Source organism: Misgurnus anguillicaudatus, chromosome 3 (genome assembly GCF_027580225.2).
Source record: "Misgurnus anguillicaudatus chromosome 3, ASM2758022v2, whole genome shotgun sequence".
Lineage (NCBI taxonomy): Eukaryota > Metazoa > Chordata > Actinopteri > Cypriniformes > Cobitidae > Misgurnus > Misgurnus anguillicaudatus.
In genome coordinates, this window is record NC_073339.2 from 11,295,240 (window position 1) to 11,319,551 (window position 24,312).

Sequence of the window (24,312 nt, forward strand, 5' to 3'; positions counted from 1 at the left end):
ATGATAATGATTTGATTAAATTTCTGAGAACAGTAAATCACAGCATAAAACAAGGCATTTCCTGCTACCTCTAGGTGGTGCTATGACTGAAGCTGAATATTTACATTGAAATGTGTTCAGGCCAAGACTCTTATCAAACATGTGAAGTGTGGGGCCGATTGGACATTGTATGCCTTAGTTATAACAACTTCCTGTTTCATGGCGAAAACGCTGAACTTTGTTAGGCCACCACAGGCACACCCTCCAACAAAAAGTCACAAGCTCCGCAATTTAACATCACAAAGGCCTTTAGATGAGATTGATCAAATATGATGACGATCTGATAAAATCTCTAGGAGAAGTTTGTTAAAGTACGAAGCCTAGAAATGACAAAATTTGCACAGAAATCACAGCAAAAATTCAAAATGGCTGACTTCCTGTGGGGTTTAGAGCTTCGCTCCAAGAGACTTTTTGTAGGTCTTGAGGTGATAGATGACCCTACCAAATTTCGTATCTGTAGGTTTTTCGTAGCGGCGGGCTGTTCTCTTGAAATTTTGCAGGTGGCGCTATCGAGCCATTTCTACACGCCCACTTCTGGCGCCTATGCCACATGTAAATTTTCGCCACTTCTGACGTGTGTGCAACGTTTTATGACTTTTTGAGCTTGTTTAGGCTGTCAAAAATGCGATTCATTTAGCGATACTTTGCGAAGCCGCCACAGACACACCCTTTAATTAAAAGTAAAGGTTGTTGCTTTTTATCATCACACAAGGTCTTGACATTACACTGAAATATGATGTTGATATGGTTAAATATCTAAGAGCAGTAAGTCACAGCGCAAAACATGGTATTTCCTGCTGCCTCTAGGTGGTGCTATGAGTGTTACTGAATTATGCCATATTGATGTGTTCAGGCCGGGACCCTAATCAAACGTGTGAAGTATGTGGCAGACCGGACAATGTATGCCTGAATTACAACAGCTTCCTGTTTTATGGCGAAACATCAAATTTTGACAGGCCGCCACGGACACGCCCTTCAACGAAAAGTCAAGATCTTCGCAATTTATCATCGCAAAGGGCTTAAGATTAGTCTGACCAAAAATGATGATGACTTGATTAAATCTGTAAGAGCAGTAAATCACGGCGTAAAACATGGCATTTCCTTCTACCTCTATGTGGCGCTATGACGGAAGCTAAATATTGGCATTGAAATGTGTTCAGGCCAAGACCTTTATCAGACATGTGAAGTGTGGGGCAGATTGAACATTGCATGCCTTAGTTATAACAACTTCCTGTTTCATGCGAAAATTGTGAAATTTGTCAGGCCCCCACAGACACACCCTCCAACGAAAAGTCAAAAGCTTCGCAATTTAACATCGCAAAGGCCTTTAGATGATATTGACCAAATATGATGATGATCGGATTAAATCTCTAGGAGGAGTTCGTTAAAGTACGAAGCCTGGAAATGGCAAAATTTGCACAGAAATCACAGAGAAAATTCAAAATAGCCGACTTCCTGTGGGGTTTAGAGCTTGGTTCCAAGGAACTTTTTTGTAGGTCTGGGGTGATAGATGACCCTACCAAATTTCGAATCTGTAAGTTTTTCGTAACAGGAGAGCTGTTCTCTTGAAATTTTGCAGGTGGTGCTATCCAGTCATTTCTACACGCCCATTTCTGATGCCTATACCACATGTAAATTTTCGTCACTTCTGAGGCGTGTGCAAAGTTTCATGAGTTTTCGAGCATGTTTAGGCCCTCAAAAATGCGATTCATTTTGGAGAAGAAAAAGTAAAAGAAACTGAGCAAAAACAATAGGGCTTTGCACCCACGGTGCAGGCCATTCTGGCCTGCTCCTCGGTGCTCGGGCCCTAATAATACCGCCCCTTAATCTGCACTATCCAACCACAACACAGCCATTTAGTCCAGAGAGAAAGAAAAAAATTGACAGCACAATTGAGTTTCAATTTCAACAAACCACCATCATTGCAATCAGTGTTTGCATTTCATCAGCTCATTTGCATTTTAAAGGACACAACCAAAAATGGCACATTTTTGCTCTGACCTACAATTTTAAGTGGCAATTTTAACATGCTATAATAAATAACATGTGGGGTATTTTTAGCTTAAACTTAACATACGTGCTCTGGGGACACCAAAGACTTATTTTACATTTTTGAAAAAAAATCATAATATGACCCCTTTAAAAACAGTTCACTTATTTTGTATAGACAGAAGACCAGGGCTGCGTCCGAAACCGCATACTGTATAGTAGGTACTGAATTAGATGAAGTACCTACTTACTTGGCGTTAAAACAGTAGGCACTGTATAGTATGAATCCTGGTAGTATGAATGAGATTCGGACGTACTACATCCGCCATGTTGCTACATCACGTGACATACGTCGTCATCACGTCGTGTCATTTCAGCGCGAAAACAGCCGCGTGCCTCTTCTTCTTCGTTGGATAACTCCTCGTCCGGGGCATCATGGGATAGTGTAGCGTCCATCGTATGCACACTGCAAAATCTAACCGGAAGTAGTAGGTCATCCGGGTACTTTTCGCATACTGTTTTTCGAATACTATGTATTCGGACATACTACTCGCTTCGCCTACTGCTTTTCGCGTACTATATAGTATGTAGTAGGCGATTTCGGACGCAGTACAGATGTATGCAACATGCTAATGCTAACCAGAACAACACAGCATGATTTCTTTCTGGATTTATGTCTGTTCAAACGCACAACAGTCGGCCAGTATAAGCATCCGTGGACACATTGACCAAGCGCTTTATAGGTCCCTGATTCTCTTTAAACCACACTGAAGATTGCCTGCTAGCTTTATAAAGAAAAAACAAGCTCCACTATGTAAGCTAGTAACCGCAACACTGCAAGAGTAACTCTGGGAGTTGAATAAAAAACGAAAGCTTCCTGGCGAGTTGTGGTTGAAATGAAGGGTGTTATAAGCTTTCAATGAAAAGGTACAGTATTGACAATATTACTATTGACTGTATGTGCATTAAGAGGACTACTGATGCTAACCTGTAAGGAATCATGGTTAAAATAAGCTACATGATGTCATTTATCTCTGCATACTGAATTCCCCATGACACACTTATTATTAGGGAGATCGAGTTGTCCGCCTACATGTGCTTGGCTGTAACAGTGTTGTTGTACATGACACAAATTTATAGACACAAGTTTGCCAAATGTGTATTGCCATGCAATGATTTAATGACTGAAGCACAGGGCTTATAAAGCACCGGAGCGTCCAATTCAACCTGCACAGCTCCTGAATTCTGTACACCGGATCAGATCCCACAAAGCAAAGATTCAATTCTGATTTACTAAAAGTGCTAACTACCAAAACCTCAAACCTGCTGTCAGCACAGTCGAATGCATTATTTATACTTTTTAAAATGATCCCAGATGTTGACAGCCGCTTAAGGTTCATCCTTCTTCCTTTTGTTTGTTTTTCTACCTGCCGTTATCCCATACGGGGAGGAAGGAACTGGGAAGGAGGGAACTGATTGACTGGCTTGGTTTCGGCCTCTCGGTTTATCAATAGAGGCTTTGACTTCACCCCGATGCCCTGCACACAACATGGCCGCCCTTACTGCCTAAGTTAAACACTGAAGTCTTTTGATAAAAGATGAATCTCCCTAACAGAGTCTGGAGGAGAACGCTGAACCCTATAGAGATCCCAAAATGCTTTTTTTTAAAAAGCACAAAAACATTTGTTGCAGTACCATGTATGTGATGGTATACTGTAGATATATGCCATAGTACTGAAGGAATAACAGTTTAGGGCCACCTACTCATTCTTTAATATTAATGTTTATCAAAACTTTATAATAACTTATTTAACTTTTACAATAAACTAAATCAAAACAATGTTATATTTTTAGCATTTTCAAAGTAATTTCCCCGTTTGCCTTGAATTTGCTAATTATGTGCTCTAAAAAAAAATTGTTCAAGCACCTACTTATAGTTTCACCCTGAGATTACTTTTAAAGGTCCAGTGTGTTTTTTAGCGGTGAGATTGCGAATTGCAACCAATGGCTCAGTCCACACTGTACTTCACAAAAATGACTTTCTTATTACTTTTGTCTTGTTTTCAGTAAAAATATCTAAAAATTCTATAAATTAAGATGTATTTTCTTGATGAGCAAAATGACCAAGGAAAATAAATCTACTTTTTACACAAAAAATATAAACTTTAAGTAAATAGTGCTTAAAACAAGCAAAACAAATCTGCCAATGAAATAAGAAAAAAATTCTTGAAATAAGTTTACTTTTTTCATAAACTTTTTTTTTTTGCTTGTTTTAAGCACAAATTCGCTTAAATCGTTTTTTGTGTAAAAACTAGACTTATTTTCCTTGGTCATTTTGCTTATCAAGAAAAAACATCTTAATTAAGAATTTTTTAATATTTTTACTGAAAACAAGACAAAAATACTAAGAAAGAAAGTCATTTTTTTCAGTGCACAGCTCACCCCTCAATTTCGAAACGCATAGTAAAGCTACACTGCAAAAAATGATTTTAAAGAAAAAAAATTCTTAGTATTGTTGTCTTTTTTTCAGTAAAAATATCTAAAAATTCTTAAATTAAGATGCTTTTTCTTGATAAGCAAAACGACCCAAGAAATTAAGTCTAGTTTTTAGACCAAAAATATCAAATTTAAGTGATTTTGTGCATAAAACAAGCAAAAAAATCTGCCAATGGGGTAAGCAAAAAAATCTTAAACATTTTTCTTAAACACTAAATTCAAGAAAAATTTGCTTACCCCATTGGCAGATTATTATTTTTTTTTGCTTGTTTTATGCACAAAATTACTTAAATTTGATATTTTTAGACTTATTTTCTTGGGTCGTTTTGCTCATCAAATACATTTTATTTAAGAATTTTTAGATATTTTTACTGAAAACAAGAATTTTTTTTCTTGAAAATAATTTTTTGCCGTGTACGGTAGCAGCCACAGGACAAACATTTCGTCATCTGAGACAACGTAGGGACGAAATGCGCTCTCTGTTTAGCAGTTTGTAAGTTGAGGGCTACTGTAGAAACAAGACGGCGACTTCCATGGAAGGAAACCCGCGGTGTATGTAGATAATGGTAGGAAAACGGTTCATACTAAGGTAATAAAAACAATATAGTTCATTATGGACAAACAGCTCCAATTGGCTGCTTTTCTTCATTAAAAAAAAGCATGGCAATACTATAAACCATATTGGTACTACATTGCTATTTATATACACAAAACAAATATGCAGTAGTATATGTAGTAACATGTAGTAACATGTTTTTAATACATGTTCAAACAGACATGCTTACACTGCAACTAAATGTGCTTAGTCATCCACAAACACCCACTTGCTATGTTTTCCAAGACTTTACTGAGAGGCCCATCTGCACCTGAAAGGACGTGTGTGAATGCTCCGTTTCCTCTGTTTTGCTTCCAAAGCAAATACTGTTCCTGGCGGAGGTGTCCTGAGATCTTAACATTAAAGCTCCATCATTGAGTAAGTCTTTTATTGTGTAAAATACAGCCATAAATGTCATTCTAGCAAAGCCCATGACTTAGGCCTGAAAGGCAGTAAGGCACGCTGCATTAAACAGCATTAGCTTGTTTTTTAACCTTTATTATTTATTTACAAGCATTTTGGCAGAAGCTGGATCTAAAACAACTTACAAAATGGTCCGTTCCAGTCCTTGATTCTGATTCTGGTCAATGTGTATCACTGCGCAGCACTCTTACGGTACATTCACAGCGTTAAGACTTGGCGGGGGTATGTATGAAGCATGGCGCTAATGCAATCGTCATAATGACAACAACAAATCACAATGGACTGTCACACAAGCACCTCTGTTCTCCTGTCTTGCATAAATGTAATTGACTACCGTCTGCACTAGGTTATCGGATTGGCTGACACCTGCATTGGCACTTGAAAAGTTGAGAAATGTTCAACTTCTGCCGCCTGCAACGCAAGTGACGCAATGCCATTGACACAATGCGGCAGTGATGCAACGGCAGTGACGCAATGCGTCAGTGACGCAATGCGTCAGTGACGCAGTGCCAGTGACACAACATGCCAGTGTGACACAACACGCCAGTGATGCAATGCCAGTGACACAATGCGCCAGTGATGCAACGGCAGTGACGCAACACGTCAGTGACGCAACATGCCAGTGTAACGCAACACGCCAGTGATGCAACATGCCAGTCTGGCGCAGCACCAGTGACGCACCATGCCAGTAATGCAGCAAGCTAGTGTGATGCAGCGCCAGTGTGACGCAGCATCAGTGACGCAACACGCCAGTGATGCAACACGCCAGTAACACAACACGGCAGTGACACAACACACCAGTGACGCAGCACGCCAGTGTGACGCAACGCGCCAGTGATGCAACATGCCAGTCTGATGCAGCGCCAGTGACGCACCATGCCAGTAATGCGGCAAGCTAGTGTGATGTAGCGCCAGTGTGACGCAGCATCAGTGACACAACACGCCAGTGACGTAACACGCAAGTGACGCAACACACCAGTGACACAGCACGCCAGTGTGACGCAACACGCCAGTGATGCAACATGCCAGTCTGACCCAGCGCCAGTGACGCACCATGCCAGTAATGCAGCAAGCTAGTGTGATGCAGCGCCAGTGTGACGCAGCATCAGTGACGCAACACGCCAGTGACGTAACACGCCAGTGACGCAACACACCAGTGACACAGCACGCCAGTGTGACGCAACACGCCAGTGATGCAACATGCCAGTCCGACGCAGCGCCAGTGACGCACCATGCCAGTAATGCAGAAAGCTAGTGTGATGCAGCGCCAGTGTGACGCAGCATCAGTGACGCAACACGCCAGTGACGCAACACGCCAGTGCCGCAACACGCCAGTGACGTAACACGCCAGTGACGCAACACGCCAGTGACACAGCACGACAGTGTTACGAAGCACCAGTGCCGCAACACGCCAGTGACGCAACAAGGCCAGTGATGCTGCACCAGTGACACAACATCAGCAACGCTGACGCATGACGTCAACCATTCAAAGTTAATGTGAAGGGTTAAAGCTGACCTCCCACGTGAATGTAGCGTTAAAATAGAAGTATAGTCCAGTTTTTACACATACGCATACAAGTGCACATCAGCATAGTACTAAAGCCCACCAAGCGAAAATTACTACAACCAATCACATCTTAAATCATCCTCTCCACAGCAACACCACTAAAATTAGCTAACAACCTGCAGAATAAAATGCCTGAAAACTAGTTATTAATTGATTAGTCAGCTTTTGGATGGCAAGTTGGCCATCATCCACATCAAGCCGTGAAACTTTAGCGGACAAGAACCAATAAAAAAAACAAATCGATAGTAAACATGACTTACCTGAAGATCAAAGAATTTACTGTATCTTCTGTAGATGATGTGGGAGGAGGAGTCGGAGTATGTGACATTGATGAGATACACCTAAAAAGAGAGAAATACAGGAAAGAGTATTACATGATACATACATCCATTACAACCTACGTCATTGCATTATAAGACACAATATACTCATACATCAATTCTGAATTGCTTCATAACACAATGCACAATGCAAGAAACAGGATTTCGAGAACTGTCCCTTTAAGTCTTTGTTTAAAGATCACTGTGCAGCATGGTGTGGTCAGGAAACACCACGGTCTAGTCAGGAAGTTTTTCCTGCAAACGTATGGTTTCTGTCAAATCCACCTCTATTGTCCTGCACAAGCAATGAAGGTCACCAAAAGACGACATGACATCATCAGGACCAGAACGTTAAGTGTGCACAGGGAAATTCCCGTTCCCGAAACGTCATTCCAACGGGACAACTACAGGGTCACTGTGCCCTGCACCCAACTCAACCCTAAGTTTCCTTTGTTCTTTTAACACAGGACGCATGCACTTTGTCATTCATGACGAACTGTGTTGTGTCATTAGTTACCGCTCCTAATAAAGAGTTGAGCTTCAAAGGCATCGTTCATCTGTAAAGTTTTACTGGTGTTGTGGACTCCATTACTTTCTTAAATTTAGAAAGATCTTTGTAAAACTTTATAGTTATTGTTCAAACAAAACACTTTCACATTTGAAGTCATTTATTAACCCATTTCCAACTCATCCAACTTTACAAGTGACTTGACCTAGTTCTAGTACTAATCAAAACAATCCATAGATGAGATACACGTACTGGCTAGCATCAACATACAAACAAATGCCTGTCTTGTTTACACACACACAACTAACGTTGCTTTTATTAGGTAACTGTAGGACACATCTGATCTACATTCAGCACATTTACTCTCAGTAAGTACATCTAGTAAGTGTGTAATATGCCTAACAGGCTCATTTCACTGTGATACTCTGACCGCACCTCTCTGGGAATAAACCCTTCAAATAAACACCTCAATTGTCTAATAAGGCAAATTCAAACATTATCTCGCCCCGGCCTGCAGAGTGTTGACATCTCTCAAGGGTCTGACTTTGATCTGATGTCAAGCCTTTCAAAGCCCCATGTCCAAGCATGCATACTCCACTTCTACACAGTGCTTGAAAACAGTGTGTCAAAAAAGTAGGATTTCCAAATACAAGAGATGCACTGATATAAAACATTTCCACTGATGCCGATAATTGAGTGATATCTGCAGATACCGATAGTTTGGTGGTTATTTTAACTTGCATTAGCTAAATTCTGAAGATTACATGTTATTAATTTATATAATAACCATTAATATTAAAAGGGCAGTGAATCAAAAAATCAATTTTAACTTGATATTTTGTTATATAAGAGGTCATCATACTTAAATAAACATTATGCAAGCGTCCTCTTTACCGAAATATAACAGTTTTTGGCACCAAGCCAAGAAAATGGTCGATTCAGGAATGTGCCGAAATGTGACGTCAGATTAGAATTTTAACACCTCCTCCATACAACGACCACTTTTCTAGCCCCGCCCACAGCTTCACGTGACACACGTGTGGGCCAGGGGCAAAACAAACCATGCAGTGTCTTAATCAGTAAACATGTCTTTAAAGATTGCCAAATGTAACCAAAATTACTTTTAAATAAATTTTTCCGGAGGGACTTTTATTTTGAAGCGGTGATCTGTTATGAGTACCCATGGAAACAGAGTGTTCGGTTGTGGAAGAACCATCTATAAGAACACAGACGCTGTATAATCTTAACTCGGAGGCTCGGAACATAACATTAGGAATGCGTGGTTAAAGTTTGTTTTTAAAGAAGTTCCAGCTCGCGTGGGGAGTGTTTGTTTACTTTGTGTACCGCAAAATAATTTATAGCTGTTTTAATTTACTAAAAACATTAAACGATTAATAAAGGTGCAACACTTAACAATACGACTGTAATATAATGATAGAAGTATATAGTGATGCACCGATGTATCGGCCGCCGATGTTTATCGGCCGATTTTTGATGAATTTGAAACCATCGGCATATCGGCAATAGCACGAGAAAGGCCGATACCGATTGTTTATTAATTAAGTGCATAAAGAAATCCATTATATGTAAAAAATGAGGTAATGTTGTTTATCAAATAAATGCTGAATAGCAAAAACCACATTTGAAGGTTGTCATGCTGTCTTATTATATTTGTTTTAGCTTAATTTGTGCCTCTCTTATTATGTTGGTCAGTTGAATGTTAATTAGATCCAATCCATGTTCAGTAAAAATAATTTGATGCAGAAATAAACTAGCTAATAGACCAACAGTATAGTATTGTATACAAGTGTTTAATATCGGTATCGGCATCGGCCAGAAGTTGTCTGTTTAAATCGGCAAGCATCGGTATCGGCCCAAACAAATCCTACCGGTGCATCCCTAGAAGTATACAAAGTAAGTGATAAAGAAGGACTTGCGCGATTTAGATTCTGATGCCCGCTTACTGTGTTGTATACGGTAATTTAGGCAAGTTGCGTTTGAAAGGTCCAACACTCAACAAAGATTTTTTATCAACTGTGGTATGTAACGTTAGGTGTATGTAAGAGCAACCTCACAAGCACAATAGAAATATACAAAGTTAGTGCACTGCAAAAAATGATTTTCAAGAAAAAAAATCTAAGTATTTTTGTCTTGTTTTCAATACAAATATCAAAACATTCTTAAATTAAGATGCGCTTTCTGGATGAGCAAAACGACCCAAGAAAATAAGTGTTGTTTTAGACAAAAAAAATATCAAATTTAAGTGATTTTGTGCATAAAACAAGCAAAAAATCTGCCAATGGGGTAAGCAAAAAAATCTTAAATTTTTTTCTTAAACACTAAATTCAAGAAAAATTCAAGAAAATGTGCTTACCCCATTGGCAGATTTTTTTTTTTTTTTTTGCTTGTTTTATGCACAAAATCACTTAAATTTGATTTGACTTATTTTCTTGCAACGTTTTGCTCATCAAGAAAAAGCTTTTTAATTTAAGAATTTTTAGATATTTTTACTAAAAACAAGACAAAAATAGTAAGAATTTTTTTTCTTGAAAATCATTTTTTGCAGTGTGATAAGGACTTACAAGCCCCAGTTTAGATTCTGATGCGCGCTTACTGTGTTGTTTATGGTAATTTAGTCACGTCGAGTTTAAAGTTTTGTTTCTACTTTACATATTGTCATTTATGTGTATCATCTTCAGCACCCAGAATCTTTTGTGGCTCAAACATATATGTGTTCGGCTGCTATTTTTACACATGAATGTTTTTAAAACATTTCCCCACGTGTAATGAAGAGGAATGAAGCTGTCCAATCATAGCAGTGGGCGTTTACGTCCAGGTCTTCAATGCGGCCCGCCCCTTCAAACGAATCTTTTCTCCAGACAGCCACTAATCCATGTTACAAAATAGCCTATTACTTATTGCTTTTGATGTTTTTGAATGTAAAAACCACGCGAACATCATAAGTAGACCTCAGACAACAGTATAAAACAATAAAATTGACAGCTTCATTGCCCCTTTAAATTAACATTAAAATAGTGATGTTTCTTCACATTTTCTATACACAGAGCTGAAATTCATTGCATTTTCCTGTTCTCTTTTGATTGCTATATTGGCTATGACTATAGGCTGTTTTTAAACTATCGCCCGATAGGGTGAAAAATTGCTTTCATCGACCAATACCAATTATTGTTCGATATATTGGTGCATATCTATCAAATTCAAAGTATTTATATAGTTGATTTAAACACGTCATAGTAATAATCATGACATTAAACATTTGGGTTGGATTTATCTGTGCTTGTGCGGAGGTCTCTCAAAGGCGCACACAAGGAGCTGCATTGCCAAATAAAGAAAGCATTTCTTACACATAATGCTAATAGTTGTAAAGTTTTCTGAACTTTGAGAGCAAGCTAAGACAATATATGATGAAAATAAATTTCAAATACAGGGTTGTATCAAGTATTTGTAGCAAAAAATGCAGATATATTACTTAAACTCGATTTACCACCCAGCCTTAACTAATAGTAAAGCAAGCTGCTTGTGAAGCTGATAGTTGTGTGAACGTCTCCCTTGTAGGCTTCTCCAACATATATTAAGCTCAATTGAGTCTGGTCTCAATTATAAGACAAGCAAAGTGTTTGATTTACTACGTCCCCATAACTGAGGCACGAAGGCAGTCGAGTATCGAAGACTATGTCACGGTCCATAAAGTGGGAAACTGCTTGGTGTTTCATAGGTAATGAATTAAGACAGATATCATACGAAACAGACAGATGTCTGTGGTAGAGCTTGACACGGAGACAGAGAAATCTCTGAAGTGTGGTGCGAGACAGATATCGCCCATGCTTGTGTGAGTATTTGTACATTGCCAGGTTAAAGTGCTCCATCTGTTAGTTGAATGCTGGGAAAGACCTTGACTTAAACACGTCATGCTGTTTCCCACAGTGTGTGTGTGCAGCTATCCAAACAGATACATGCTTATCACACACAGCGTGCCTGGAAGAGTACGATTCGAGGTGTGTGTGAATGTGATAGATAGAGATAGAGAGTGTGAGAATGTTTCTTTGAGAGCGAGTGCTATAAAGATACTCGGTGCGTGTGTGTGTGCGTTTGCCTACAGAAGTTATTTAAAGACCCTTGACCGGTCTGGCATGTTTGGTTGCTGAATCTGCCCTTCCTTGCCCGACTGTAATTTGTAATTTCGCAAGAGAGGGCAACCCCAAATGTGCCTGCGTGTATGTGTGTGCGTGAATGTCTAGGATGCACACTCATCAACTCTCCGACACGATTGGCCGAGGGAACCGTCCTCATGGCAACCACAGTGGAAAATAGGATCGCCGAAAGCCCACGCCCAAAATATCAAGCGCAACTTCACCATCCCAGAGAGCTAAAATAGCTTTTCTGAAAGCTTTGGCTGTGCTTTTGAAACAGAACCAAGTAAGCCAACGGAACAGAAGTCAATTGTTAATTTTACAACAAACAACTTCTATAATAAATCATGATTCGGAAAGATATGTATATGAACATCCTATAACTTTTAAAGCGATAGTTCACACAAAAATAACATTTTTGCCATCATTTACTCTCACTCATGATATTTTGAAAAGTATTAATAACCACAAATCTGGGGCACCATTGACTTCCATAGAATTATTTTGTCCTACTGTGGAAGTCAATGGTGCCCCAGATCTGCTTGGTTACAAATATTTTTCAAAATACACTATTTAACATTTTAAGTAGATCAAAACGTTTCATAACCATACCCATTCTTGTCTTAGTACAACTTTGATCTTTGTTTTCATTGTGATTTTAAATATCTCTCTTTTTTTTTAATTACCTCTGTGTATAAAATGTGCTATACATATAAACTTGCCTTGCTTTGCCTAAAGCCTCGAATCGTGCCTGTTTGCTTTCATTCTTCCTTGGTTTACAAGATGTATGGTGAAAAAAAGAACAAGCATTCAGTGAAGCAATAACCAAAGCTATACTTATTATACTTATACATAACCTAGTATAAAGACACTTTTTGACTAGAGTGGGATTAGTCACGGCCTGGTATGAGATTTTGGCAGTAAGGTAACCTTAAGGAAAAATACTACGGTTTCAATACCGCTGTATTGCCACTGCAACACTAAATGTGTTCTTTTTAAATGCCGGCGTAAAGAAAGAATAACTTTTCAATTGGACACAATTAGGGCTGTCACGATTATGAAATTTGACTGACGTTTAATTGCCTAATAAATTGTGACCATTATGCCGATTTATTGCCTGTTTTAGGGCTTTGAGGGTTATGACAATTATTTTTCTGTTTTTTGCTTTGACATTTAATTCTCATAAATTTTTTTGTTTGTTGATGAAATAATTTTCACACAGTACTGTGATTATTTAAATTAAAGCAATAAGCCCCGCGAAGCAGTAGGTTACCAGTGCATTTTATAACAGCTAAGGGGCGTTGTTAGGCACAACGCGAAGCGGAGCGGGGTGCCTAAAACCCCTAGCCTGACGTTGTCATACTCAATTCTAGTCAGAATTTGAGTCTGATACCGCTCCATTGAGCTAAAATTATGAGGCGTGTCTCAACCGAAAATTGCCTCTGCACTCAATTGGATAGACATACGACCAATCAGAGCAACGGATTGTGTGATGTTGAAATGACGTCTTTGCAGCCTGACCGAACTGCTAGTAATTTCGCTACAATGATACTATCATTGTAATTATACTAAGTCTGAGTTAGCGAAGGTACATCAACACCTACTATGTTTACAACATTTCATTTATATCACGACATTAAGTATTTACTAAGTCATACAGTAAGACTATCTCTTACCATTTGTACGTTAGGTGAACTTCATCCACGACGATAGCTACCCATTACGTTGGCTTGAAAAGTATCGGAGCCTAGCATGTCCCTCCACTTATTCAGCAGTCACGATTCCAGGCTTCCGAAAAGAAGCTGGCAACGACCGCTAATTATATCCATCTCGTTGTGCACGCCGAGTTGCATCGCCATGATGATACCCATTTCAGTTGCTTCTTTAACTTTGTCCTCCATAGGAAGGACGGCGAAAACATAAACAAATGCCTTGACCGCGTTTCTCTGTTCCTCTTTTTAAATCAATGCTCTGTCGATATCTTTTAGAACAGACTCAATGTCAGAATCCACACATCTGCATTCACCAGCGGCAGCCATTTCATTGTAAACAGATTGAACACACGCGCTCTTTGGTGACATGGTTGATACGTTACTGTTGATCATCTGTCCATCATCGTATAAAGCCCGCCCTCACAATTTGATTCGTCGGCCGGTTCTGGTATTCGCATAGTAGCTCCTCAACGGTGAGTCCCCAGACCGATCTTCCCCCGTTTTTCAAATTGTGGTGGGCGGGGCTAAGATCGGCTGGCACCCAGGCTATAAAACCCCCTTAGCTGTTATAAAATGCACTGTAACCCCACTGCTTCGCAGGGGTTATTGTGTTTATAAAACGGTTACTTCATATGCTTAACGTTAGCGGGATTTTATAAAATAAAACACAAATAAGCTGTAATTATAATAGTACAAATATTACTCTTCCGCCAAAAAAAGTAGTTCCTCAGAATCAAGTGTGACTGAAACAGAGCGCAGTTCCCATCCAACACAGACGCAGCAAAGACACAATGAAAATATGATTTAAGACTGTGGTGTTTATTTTATAAACCAACATTCATCTAATTTATACATTAACATTTTTATCGTGCAACTGTTGAAGTGATAATCAAATATGCATGTAAGCATGCTTAACTCTTTCCCCGTCAGCGTTTTTTAAAAAGTTTTTAAAGTTGCCACTAATTGAGAAACGGCATACACACTCTCCTCACACTCACCCAAATTCGTGTTTCTTTTGCTTCCGCCATTGTCGCTCCACTAGAGAGGCATCAGAGTGGCACGCATGGGATTATGGGAATTGTAGTTCCCGCGTCCCTCCACTCGCTCCACTTGGCCGAAAAAAACTACACGTGTTCCCCGGAAGACCTAACGTTTTACCGAATCATGTGACCACGGTGGTACCAGGAAAATTTGATTCCGCAATCCCACGAAATTTGTAATACTGTTACATCTCTACATTTAATTAATTTTGTGTAAACACAGCTCATACCTTGGAAACGGTATCACAAAAAAAATGTGGTTTTGAAACCTTGACTCTTTAAAACCTTGGTATACCTTGAAACCGGTAACTGGCCCATGCCTAAGTGGGGCAGTAATCAATTACCTAGCAACTCCCTAGAAACTGCACAGCAATACCCGCCATCCTCCAAAAATAGCCTACTCTAAGAAATACTGGATTGTTACAACCCATGGTTGGGTAAAAATACACTCTAAAAAGGCCAAAAAGGAACAAAAACTTTGAAAATGATTACATTTGATCCAACAATGGGTTAAAACAAACCAACGTTTTGGGTTGAAACCACCCAGCATAGGTTACCACCCAACAGGTATAGGTCGAAGTATAGTCCATTTTTTTGTGTGGACGCAAGGGTCCGTGACACAATTTTTGTCATCAGAAGAGTGCGCGCGTGTATAGACAAACCCAACTGCTTGGTTAAAGGGGCCATGGCATGAAAATTATGCTATAATTGGGTCCCCAGTGCTTCTATCAACCTAGAAAATATGACAAATAACAACCCAGTAACTTAGTTTTGGTAAACCATTCTCTTCAAGCATGTAAAAAATAGGTCATTAAAATTTGGCTCCCCTTGTGATGTCAGAAGGGGATAATACCACCCCTTAATCTGCACTATCCAACCACGACAGTGCCATTTAGTGCAGAGATAAGCTCATTTGCATGTAAAAGGATACACCCCAAAAACTGCTCACACCTACAAAATAAATTTTTTTTGATATGTTAATTTAAACCCAGTGGTTAGGCAAGTCTACATCCAAGCATAAAACAACGCAGCATTTCTTTATGCTGCGTTTACACCGCAAATTAAGCATTGCAGCGGGAAACACGCGAGGTGAAAATCTGCAAGTAGTCTCGAATGACTAGAATTTCACGTGGAAAGAATCCAACAACGTGTACTTAGACAGAAGAAAACAGATGCGGTACAATAGAGACCTCCTTCTTCTAAAACAGTCATCTGATGACAGAATCATTGAACATGATTAAGACAAAGCAGCTGGATACCTGGAGGCCATAGTGACATGAATATATGAGTAGTACCCAAAAAAACATCCCAATCTAACTTCTCAGGAGAGATAGAAAAGCCCCCATTTGTTTCTGACATACAAAGTCATTCAGCACCTGCAGTAAATCATCAATAATCTCAAAAATATGAAACTAGGCAGTAAGCAAAGGACAACACCATCATCATCATCCATAGACAAAGAAACTCCACATGTAAACTTTGCCATACTATTCATAAATAAACATATGCCAGCTTAAATCTTCTGATCACGGGACATTTTGAGATGTACACAATAACTTTGCATTTCAAATAAAACCAAAGCTTTTTATATAAACACACATTACTAATAAAGTCTCTTTGTCTGAAAAGCACACAAACACATTTTTTGAAAATGAATGTGAAAATCAATGATTGCAGCTGTTGGCTTTAGAGTCAGAAAAGGAAAAGAGAGAAAAACTTACTCGCGATGTTCTCCCTGTCTTCAGATTTGTCTTAAAGAAAAAGATGAGGAAAGTTTCAACTGCACTGGTGGGGCTTTAAGTAGACGGCCTTTCCACTAAAACGAGACAACCCCGCCTAAAGAGACTATTTCTAGACACATAAAATGCTATCCATCTACCATATGTCCGACCATACTGTATTCACACCCTTAAAACTGCGATTTTTGTACTGAATGTAAAATAAAGTGATGTACAAGTACAAAAAAAAATTATGGACAAGTTTAAGGTTTTACATTAAAGGGATAGTTTACCCCAAAAGGAAAATTCTGTCATAATGTTGTTACAAACCTGTATGAATTTCTGATGAACACAGACTTAGAACAACATAAGGATGAGAAAATGATCAGATTTTTTTCATTTTTTGATTAACTATACCTTGAAATTTACTTTTTTTAACTTTTAGTCTTTAGAATTTCTTATAGTAAAATTACTATAATTTGTGACATCATCCATCCATTATTCTTAGCCCCTCCCCTCCAGCCACCTGTCATACAGAGACCACTTTTTCCAATACCCAATCAAACCTTAAAGGATTAGGTCCATTGTTTTAAAAAAAAAATCCAGATGATTTCCTCACCACCGTGTCATCCAAAATGTTGATGTCTTTCTTTGTTCGGTCGAGAGGAAATTGGGTTTTTTTGAGGAAAGCATTCCAGGATTTTTCTCATTTTGGTGGACTTTAATGGACACCAACACTTAGCTCAACACTTAACAGTTTTTTTCAAGGGAGTTTCGGGGGACTCTAGGCGATCCCAGACGAGGCATAAGGGTCTTATCTAGCGAAACGATTGTCATTTTTGACAAGAAAAAAAATGCACTTTTAAACAACAACATTACGCAATTACGTGAGGTCGCGCTGACGCATCACAGGACCAGAGATAGACGAGAAGTTATGATTTAAAAGTGCATATTTTTTATTTTTCTTGTCAAAAATGACAATTGTTTCGCTAGATAAGACCTTTATGCCTCATTTGGGATCGTTTAGAGTCCTTTGAAACTCCGTTGAAAAAAACTGTTACGTGTTGAGTTAAGTTTTGGGGTCCATTAAAGTCCATTAAAATGAGAAAAATCCTGGAATGTTTTCCTCAGAAAACATAATTTCTTCTCCACTGAACAAAGAAAGAAATCAACATTTTGGATGATATGGTGGTGAGTAAATTATCTGGATTATTTTTATTTTTTTTAGAAAATAGAATAATCCTTTAAAGGGGATATTTCACAAAGACTTTTTTAAGATGTTAAATAAATCTTTGGTGTCTCCAGAGTACGATTTTGAAGTTTTAGCTCAAAATACCAAATAGATAATTTATTATAGCATGTTAAAAATTGCCATTTTGAAGGTGTGAGCAAAAATGTGCCGTTTTTGGATGTGTCCTTTTAAATGCAAATTAGCTGATCTTTGCTCTTAAAAGGCAGTGCCCATTTATAGCACTTAAACGTGGAAAAAATCAGATGTTTATGATATGTTGTCTTCTTTATAGATAAAATATGCCCCATCTTAAATCTTTTATACACTTTTACAAGTGTAATAATCTGCATTCAGGCTGTTTCAAGCGCATAAAACATCACATTAGCCAGCAAAATAGATTGTGAATAAACAAACAAACTGCCAACCACTTTTCCTTTACTGAAAATAAGGTCGTGATATTCCGGATCATTACGGCAAAATTAAACTCCGGCCCATACTTCAAATTTTCCACAACATAAAATCAATATAAAGTATCTGCAGTGGCGGCTCGTGACTGCAGAGGGGCGCTTATTCAAAATAAGTGTTTGGAGTATAATGTGTGTTGCTTGCGTTTTCAAAATATGTGTTTGTTGCGTCAAGTGAACCATGTGCATCACGTGTTTTGTCAAAATAAGTGCCTGCTGCACACACTTCAAAACAGTTTATGATAAAAAAGACACTCACATTCACAAAATATACGCAAGGCACAGTAAACTCTGATTACATATAAGATTATGCCTCTTTTATCATAAACCCTTTAGACGCATCTGCAGCAGGCACATATTTTTACAAGACACGTGATGCACACACGATCACTCATCGCACAGAACACATATTTTGAAAAAAGGAACCACACACATGGTGGGCTACATACATGTTGTGACGAAGTTCGCATCGTGCGCTCTCGAAAAAGTCACCGGCCGCCACTGGGTATCCGTGATATCTGGTGTAAACAAAACTTTCAAACTCTAAACATGGGCAAATACAATTTTAATGAAAATGCTACAAAACTGACATTGGCCCACACAAAATACAGACCATAACCACACAAAGGAATGAGAGAGCGTATGGAAATAAGTATGGCCCACTTTCTCCTACAGTTCCTACAAATGCATTTCCATAAGAGCAAAAGTTTACTGTACGTCTCCGGGGATGAACGTTTACTGCCTGGTTTAAGTTGCGTAACCGTAGGTGGAGCCACTGGCAATGAGGTTCTGAAGGGTAATTTTCCTCCAGTAAATAATTTATTAAACAATATATGTAGATCGAGGCTGACGGAGGAAAAAGAGTTGAAAGGGGGTTCCAGATTAATCATTGTGATCAAGAGTTGGGCTGAATAACCCAAATAAACCTGCGACACCAATTCTCATTACTTTGCATTTCGTGGTGGTCATGTCCAGTGACCCGGAGCCAATGTCTATCTATTCTTGACCTCTTCCACCCTGTTGCCTATGTACAATCACAAACAAACAGATTTCCAGCTTCCAGAAGGGATATGGTACAGGAAGTGGAACTGTTTCCTGGAGAAGTGCAGATGAAAAGTGTCAACTCAGCGTACGTGTCAGCTTTTCAGAACCATCACCTCCGGCTCCGGCCTTTTTTTGAAAGCCACGTCCTCCCAAACTCAAACATTAGGCATTCATCAGAAAAATCTATTATATTATTATGATTGATCAATGAGGGTGTTTTTTTTTTGACTGCCCATATGATGTCTACAAAGCAGTGTAGCCAATGAGCGCTATAATGATATATACTCATCAAATACGAAGTGAATATGCGCATGCCATTACTTGCTCTAGATTACTGGAAAAACGGAAAATAATCCTAAATTTTTTCATAAAATTGTCAATAAGCTCTTCAATAATTGGCTTGCGCGACAACACATCATGTGAATTTTATGCTGAAATATACATTTTTAACTTGCGCAAAAAATGCAGTTGAGGGGAGTATCACGCGTTCACGGCAAACGCATCGTCCAATTTGCATCATTTGCACCGCCCGCATTTTGCATTGACTTTGTATGTTATCTACTCACGTAAATGAATAAATTCACTTTTGGTGTACATAGCATAATAGTTAAAAGTATATTAGACATTTATAATTTTACACATTAAAAAGTGTGATCCCGCCCACTGCCAATTTACCCAACAGCTCGGTTGCCAGTTATTATGGTTGCTTGCTTAACCCCCTTATCTGGCGCTGCTCTTTTTGAGTGAAAAGGTGATGAAAAGGGGGTGAAAAGGTGATGTACAATTTCAAATTAATATAATATAATATTTTTTTGGTCTAGAAGCCTAATCTTGGTCTTGTTTTAAAGAAGAAAGTTTTTCATGAAAGTTTATAGAGGTGAAAATAAAAAATATTTTTATAGCGGTTTACATTTATTGTAATAAATTAAAATAATGCAATAAAGTGTATATTTTATTTTATACATAAAATTATCATAAAAATTGAGGTTTGTGTTACACTTTCAGTGGTTTTACCAACAACGGCCACTAGTTGTCAACGGTTTGCTGCATACTCTTGTCACAAATTAATAAATTACTGTCCCTGCATTATTATTACTGCTTAAAAGTGTGATATTATACATATCCTGCATCATTTTACAGTGGTGGAATATTTGTAGATATTTAGGAAAAAATGCCAAGTTCACATATCAGATATATAACTTTTTTTAAATGTGCCTACTAATTAATGTTTGTTTTTTATTTGGTCTGTGTGATTTTGCCGACTGCCAATTTACCCAATGGTGTTTTTGACAACTCGATTGCCAGTTATCACAGTAGCTTAACCCCCTTATCTGGCACAGCCCTTTTTGAGTGGAGTGGGTGGCAAGGTTATGTACACCGTCAAATTAACATAATTAATTAATAACTCTGGAATTTTTTTGTCTGGGGGTGAAAATATCTAATAGAAAAGTTATAGCAGTTTACATTTATTGTAATAAATAAAAATAATGCAATAAAATATATATTTTATACATAAAATTATTATAAAAATTGAGGTTTGTGTTACACTTTTAGTGGTTTTACCAACCACGGCCACTAGGTGTCAACTGTTTGCTGCATACTCTTGTCGCAAATTAATAAATTACCGTCACTGCATTATTATTATTACTGCTGAAATGTTTTGAAATATAAAAAATACATACTTAGACCTTTCCAACGATAAACAGTTCTTTCGTTGTAAATTAAAATTTACATGCAAAATATTGAAGTAAACTCACAGGACAGCGCCAGATAACGGGTTAAATGAAACAGCAATGGTCCATAAATGCGACCTCAGGTGGACGCAACCTCCGAAATGAGCTGCATATTGAGTAATAAAAATTCACATAAGCAGATTTATAATTTGCAGACAACAAAAAACATTGCAAATGTATAAATTAGCAGATAAATTATACTTTCCATCGGCAATTGCTCTTCTGTATGTGTCTGGCAACCCGAGAGAGGGGGGTCATGGAAAAATAACGTCTCCAATATTTTTTTTATTTACACTGCGGTACCAAGTTCAACCACTAGAAGTCAATGTTACCTACAGCTCCTTTAACAATCATGTGTGTTTCAAACGGCATAAATTATGACTATGAGGCCCACTTTGAATGGAGAACAATTAAGACAACTATATGTTGTAAGCTTTTACTAAGAAAGCAACTGAAAAAATTATTAACATATCTTTTATGATTATTAACTGATTCTTTTTAATAAAAAGTCGCAAGTGAATCCTCATCCCTCATCACAAGATCATCATCTACTGAATGGGTAACAGTGCGACACAGATAGAATAGTCAGATAAGGAACATTTTGCTGCTACTTATCAGCTCCATTACACCTACATGGCTTTTCAAGCAGGTCAATGTTTCATCTTTTATTCTTTTAGAAAGCCAGAATTTATCCGTTACACATAGATGCTATAGAAACAAGACTGTCAGAATGCATCAAATGTCCCGAAAACATGACGCAATTGTGATAAGTATCCCACGCTATTCGCCTGCAGTATAACTGATCATTTTGGGCGACATTAACTACACAGAGAGAGGAACCCATTTCCCATGATGCCTGCTGCTCTGTGGCAGGGCCTTCACTTTCTGCCCACACATGTTGTCACCAGCGGCTCTGGATCATTTGTTCTTTATGATGAGGGAAATACGAGTTTATTCCACTACTGGCGGCAAGCAAAAAAGCAACTCTACAGAAAGAGGCAATGAGCTTCAGTGCTACAAGATGACACGTTGGACAGGGAACAAGAAAGGAGGAGGAGAGGAAGAAGGGAAATGAAAACATGGAAATTAAAGACAGGCGATGAATGACAGGATGCACTTTGGCGGTACATAAATGTCGGATCTCTGGGTTTTCGGAGGAAGGGGGTTACTTTAACATATCACATATCAACAAAAAAATTAAAATCGAAACCTATATCTGGCTATATTGTAAAAGCAGTCCACACGATTTCCAAGTGTTTGGTACAAAGAAAACAAAGTTTCTCTCCACTGCATCTCTCAATAATTTGTGCTTTTGCACGTTCAAGCAGTTACAAGACATGCTCGAGCTGATAATGTGTCGTCAAACCTGGTGTGCAATGGTCCATTCAGTACAAAACTGTATGGCTTTGCATTTACATTTATGTATTTGGCAGATGCTATCATCTAGAGCAACTTACGGTTCAAGCTATCCATTTTATGAGTATGTGTGTTCCTTAAGGCAATGTTTACATGACAAAGCTGTAGTGAAAAAAGGCAACTTTTTTATTTGCGTTTTTGAAGATTTCATGTCGACAATGCTGTGCAAAACACCCGCGTTTACACCGATCCCCGAAAATGACTAAAGCCACTGTATTAGGTATGCAAGGCAAATAGATGTCAATGTTACCTTGTAAGGAGTGATTCACATATCACGTCTTTTGCGCGCTCAAGTTCTTTATTTAAAATGTAGGCGCGCGGTATGCACGCTTATAATGGAAGCGACACAGTCGTGGCGCGCATGCGGTGCAATGTGCTCCTTTTTATTCAAGGTGAGTCCACACCACATCGAGTTAAAAACATTTCAACTTTTCAGAATGCTGCAAGCGCACTGCAGGTCATGTGACAAGAACCTACGCGCTTAGCGTTTTCTACGCGTTTTTAGGTGCGACATGTGAACAGCCCCCTAAAGAAGCACTACAAGCCCGTGCACATACGCATTCGGCAAAGAGCGATAGATAAAAACAATCAAGACAGCGAAGCATCGAGCAGTTTTGGTTAGACGGACAATTATTACTACTTAGTGACTATAAAAACGCCAAAATTTTGTCAACTTTTTTGGAGAAGCGTTAATAAACTAAGAATCTTGAGCAGAAGAAACACAGTACTGTAGGCCGCCATTGTTGTTGTGGTTATACTCACGCAAAATCTATTTGTTCAACTTTATAGTAAGTTACCTGGTTGCCTTAAATTTTGATTTGATTATTAGTTGACACAATATTTTTACACAAATTTTAACTAATATTTTCAAGTCAAATCAACTCAAAATTTGAAGGCAACCGGGTAACTTACTTTTAAAATCTTTTTACAGTGTAATAAAAGAGTTCACCCAAAAATGTAAATTCTGTCATCATTTACTCATCCTCATGTTTTTCTAAACCTGCATGAGTTTTTTTATTTTGATGAACACAAAAGAAGATAATTTGATAATGATGGTAAACCCACAGCTGATTGTAATCATTGAAGGAAAACAAATATTATGGAAGTATTGTAATAAATGACAAAGAAGATTTTTTAATAAATGTAGGTAAGCACACAATTGATGGTACCCATTGAATTCCATTGATTTGTTTTTCCTACTATGGAAGTCATGGTTACAATCAGCTGTGTGCTTACCATCATTTATCAAAATATCTTCTTTTGTGTTAATCAGAAAAAAATAATACAGGGTTAAAATAACATGAGGATAAGAAAATTACAAAAATTTAATTTTAGGGTGAACTACCTTTAAAGGGACACTCCACTTTTTTGAAAATATTCTCATTTTCCAGCTCCCCTGGAGTTAAATATTTGATTTTTGCCGTTTTGGAGTCCGTTCGGCCGATCTCCGGGTCTGGCACTGGCACTTTTGGCATGGCTTGGCATCATTGAATGTGATTGGACCATTGGCATCGCGCAAAAAAAAAGAGTTTCGACATTTTTCCTATTTAAAACTTGACTCTTCTGTAGTTACATCGTGTACTAAGGCCAATGGAAAATTAAAAGTTGCGATTTTCTAGGCAGATATTGCTAGGAACTATACTCTCATTCTGGCGTAATAATCAAGAACTTTGCTGATGTAACATGGCTGCAGGAGTTGCAATGATATTACGCAGCATCCGAAAATAGTCCCCTTAGTAACTTTCCATAGATATGTACACTAGATGTCACCTTGGCCTCGGCAGTTCATTGGACCGAATGCGTCAAACAGAGCCGCCATCTTGAAACAGGGGAACCCCGCATCGGCGTCATTGCAGGCAATGGTGT

The 24,312-nt window shown here is 38.3% G+C and overlaps 1 protein-coding gene across 6 annotated transcripts in view; it reads right to left on the minus strand.

Moving 5' to 3' along the window:
- sh3pxd2aa (SH3 and PX domains 2Aa) overlaps positions 1 to 24,312 on the minus strand; it is a 166,285-nt gene that overhangs the window by 135,140 nt on the left and 6,833 nt on the right. For all 6 annotated transcript variants that reach the window (XM_055204579.2, XM_055204574.2, XM_055204577.2 and 3 more), the window contains exon 2: positions 7,370 to 7,450. In XM_055204579.2, coding sequence (XP_055060554.2) covers positions 7,370 to 7,450 — 81 coding nt within the window. The remainder of the gene's footprint in view (positions 1 to 7,369; positions 7,451 to 24,312) is intronic.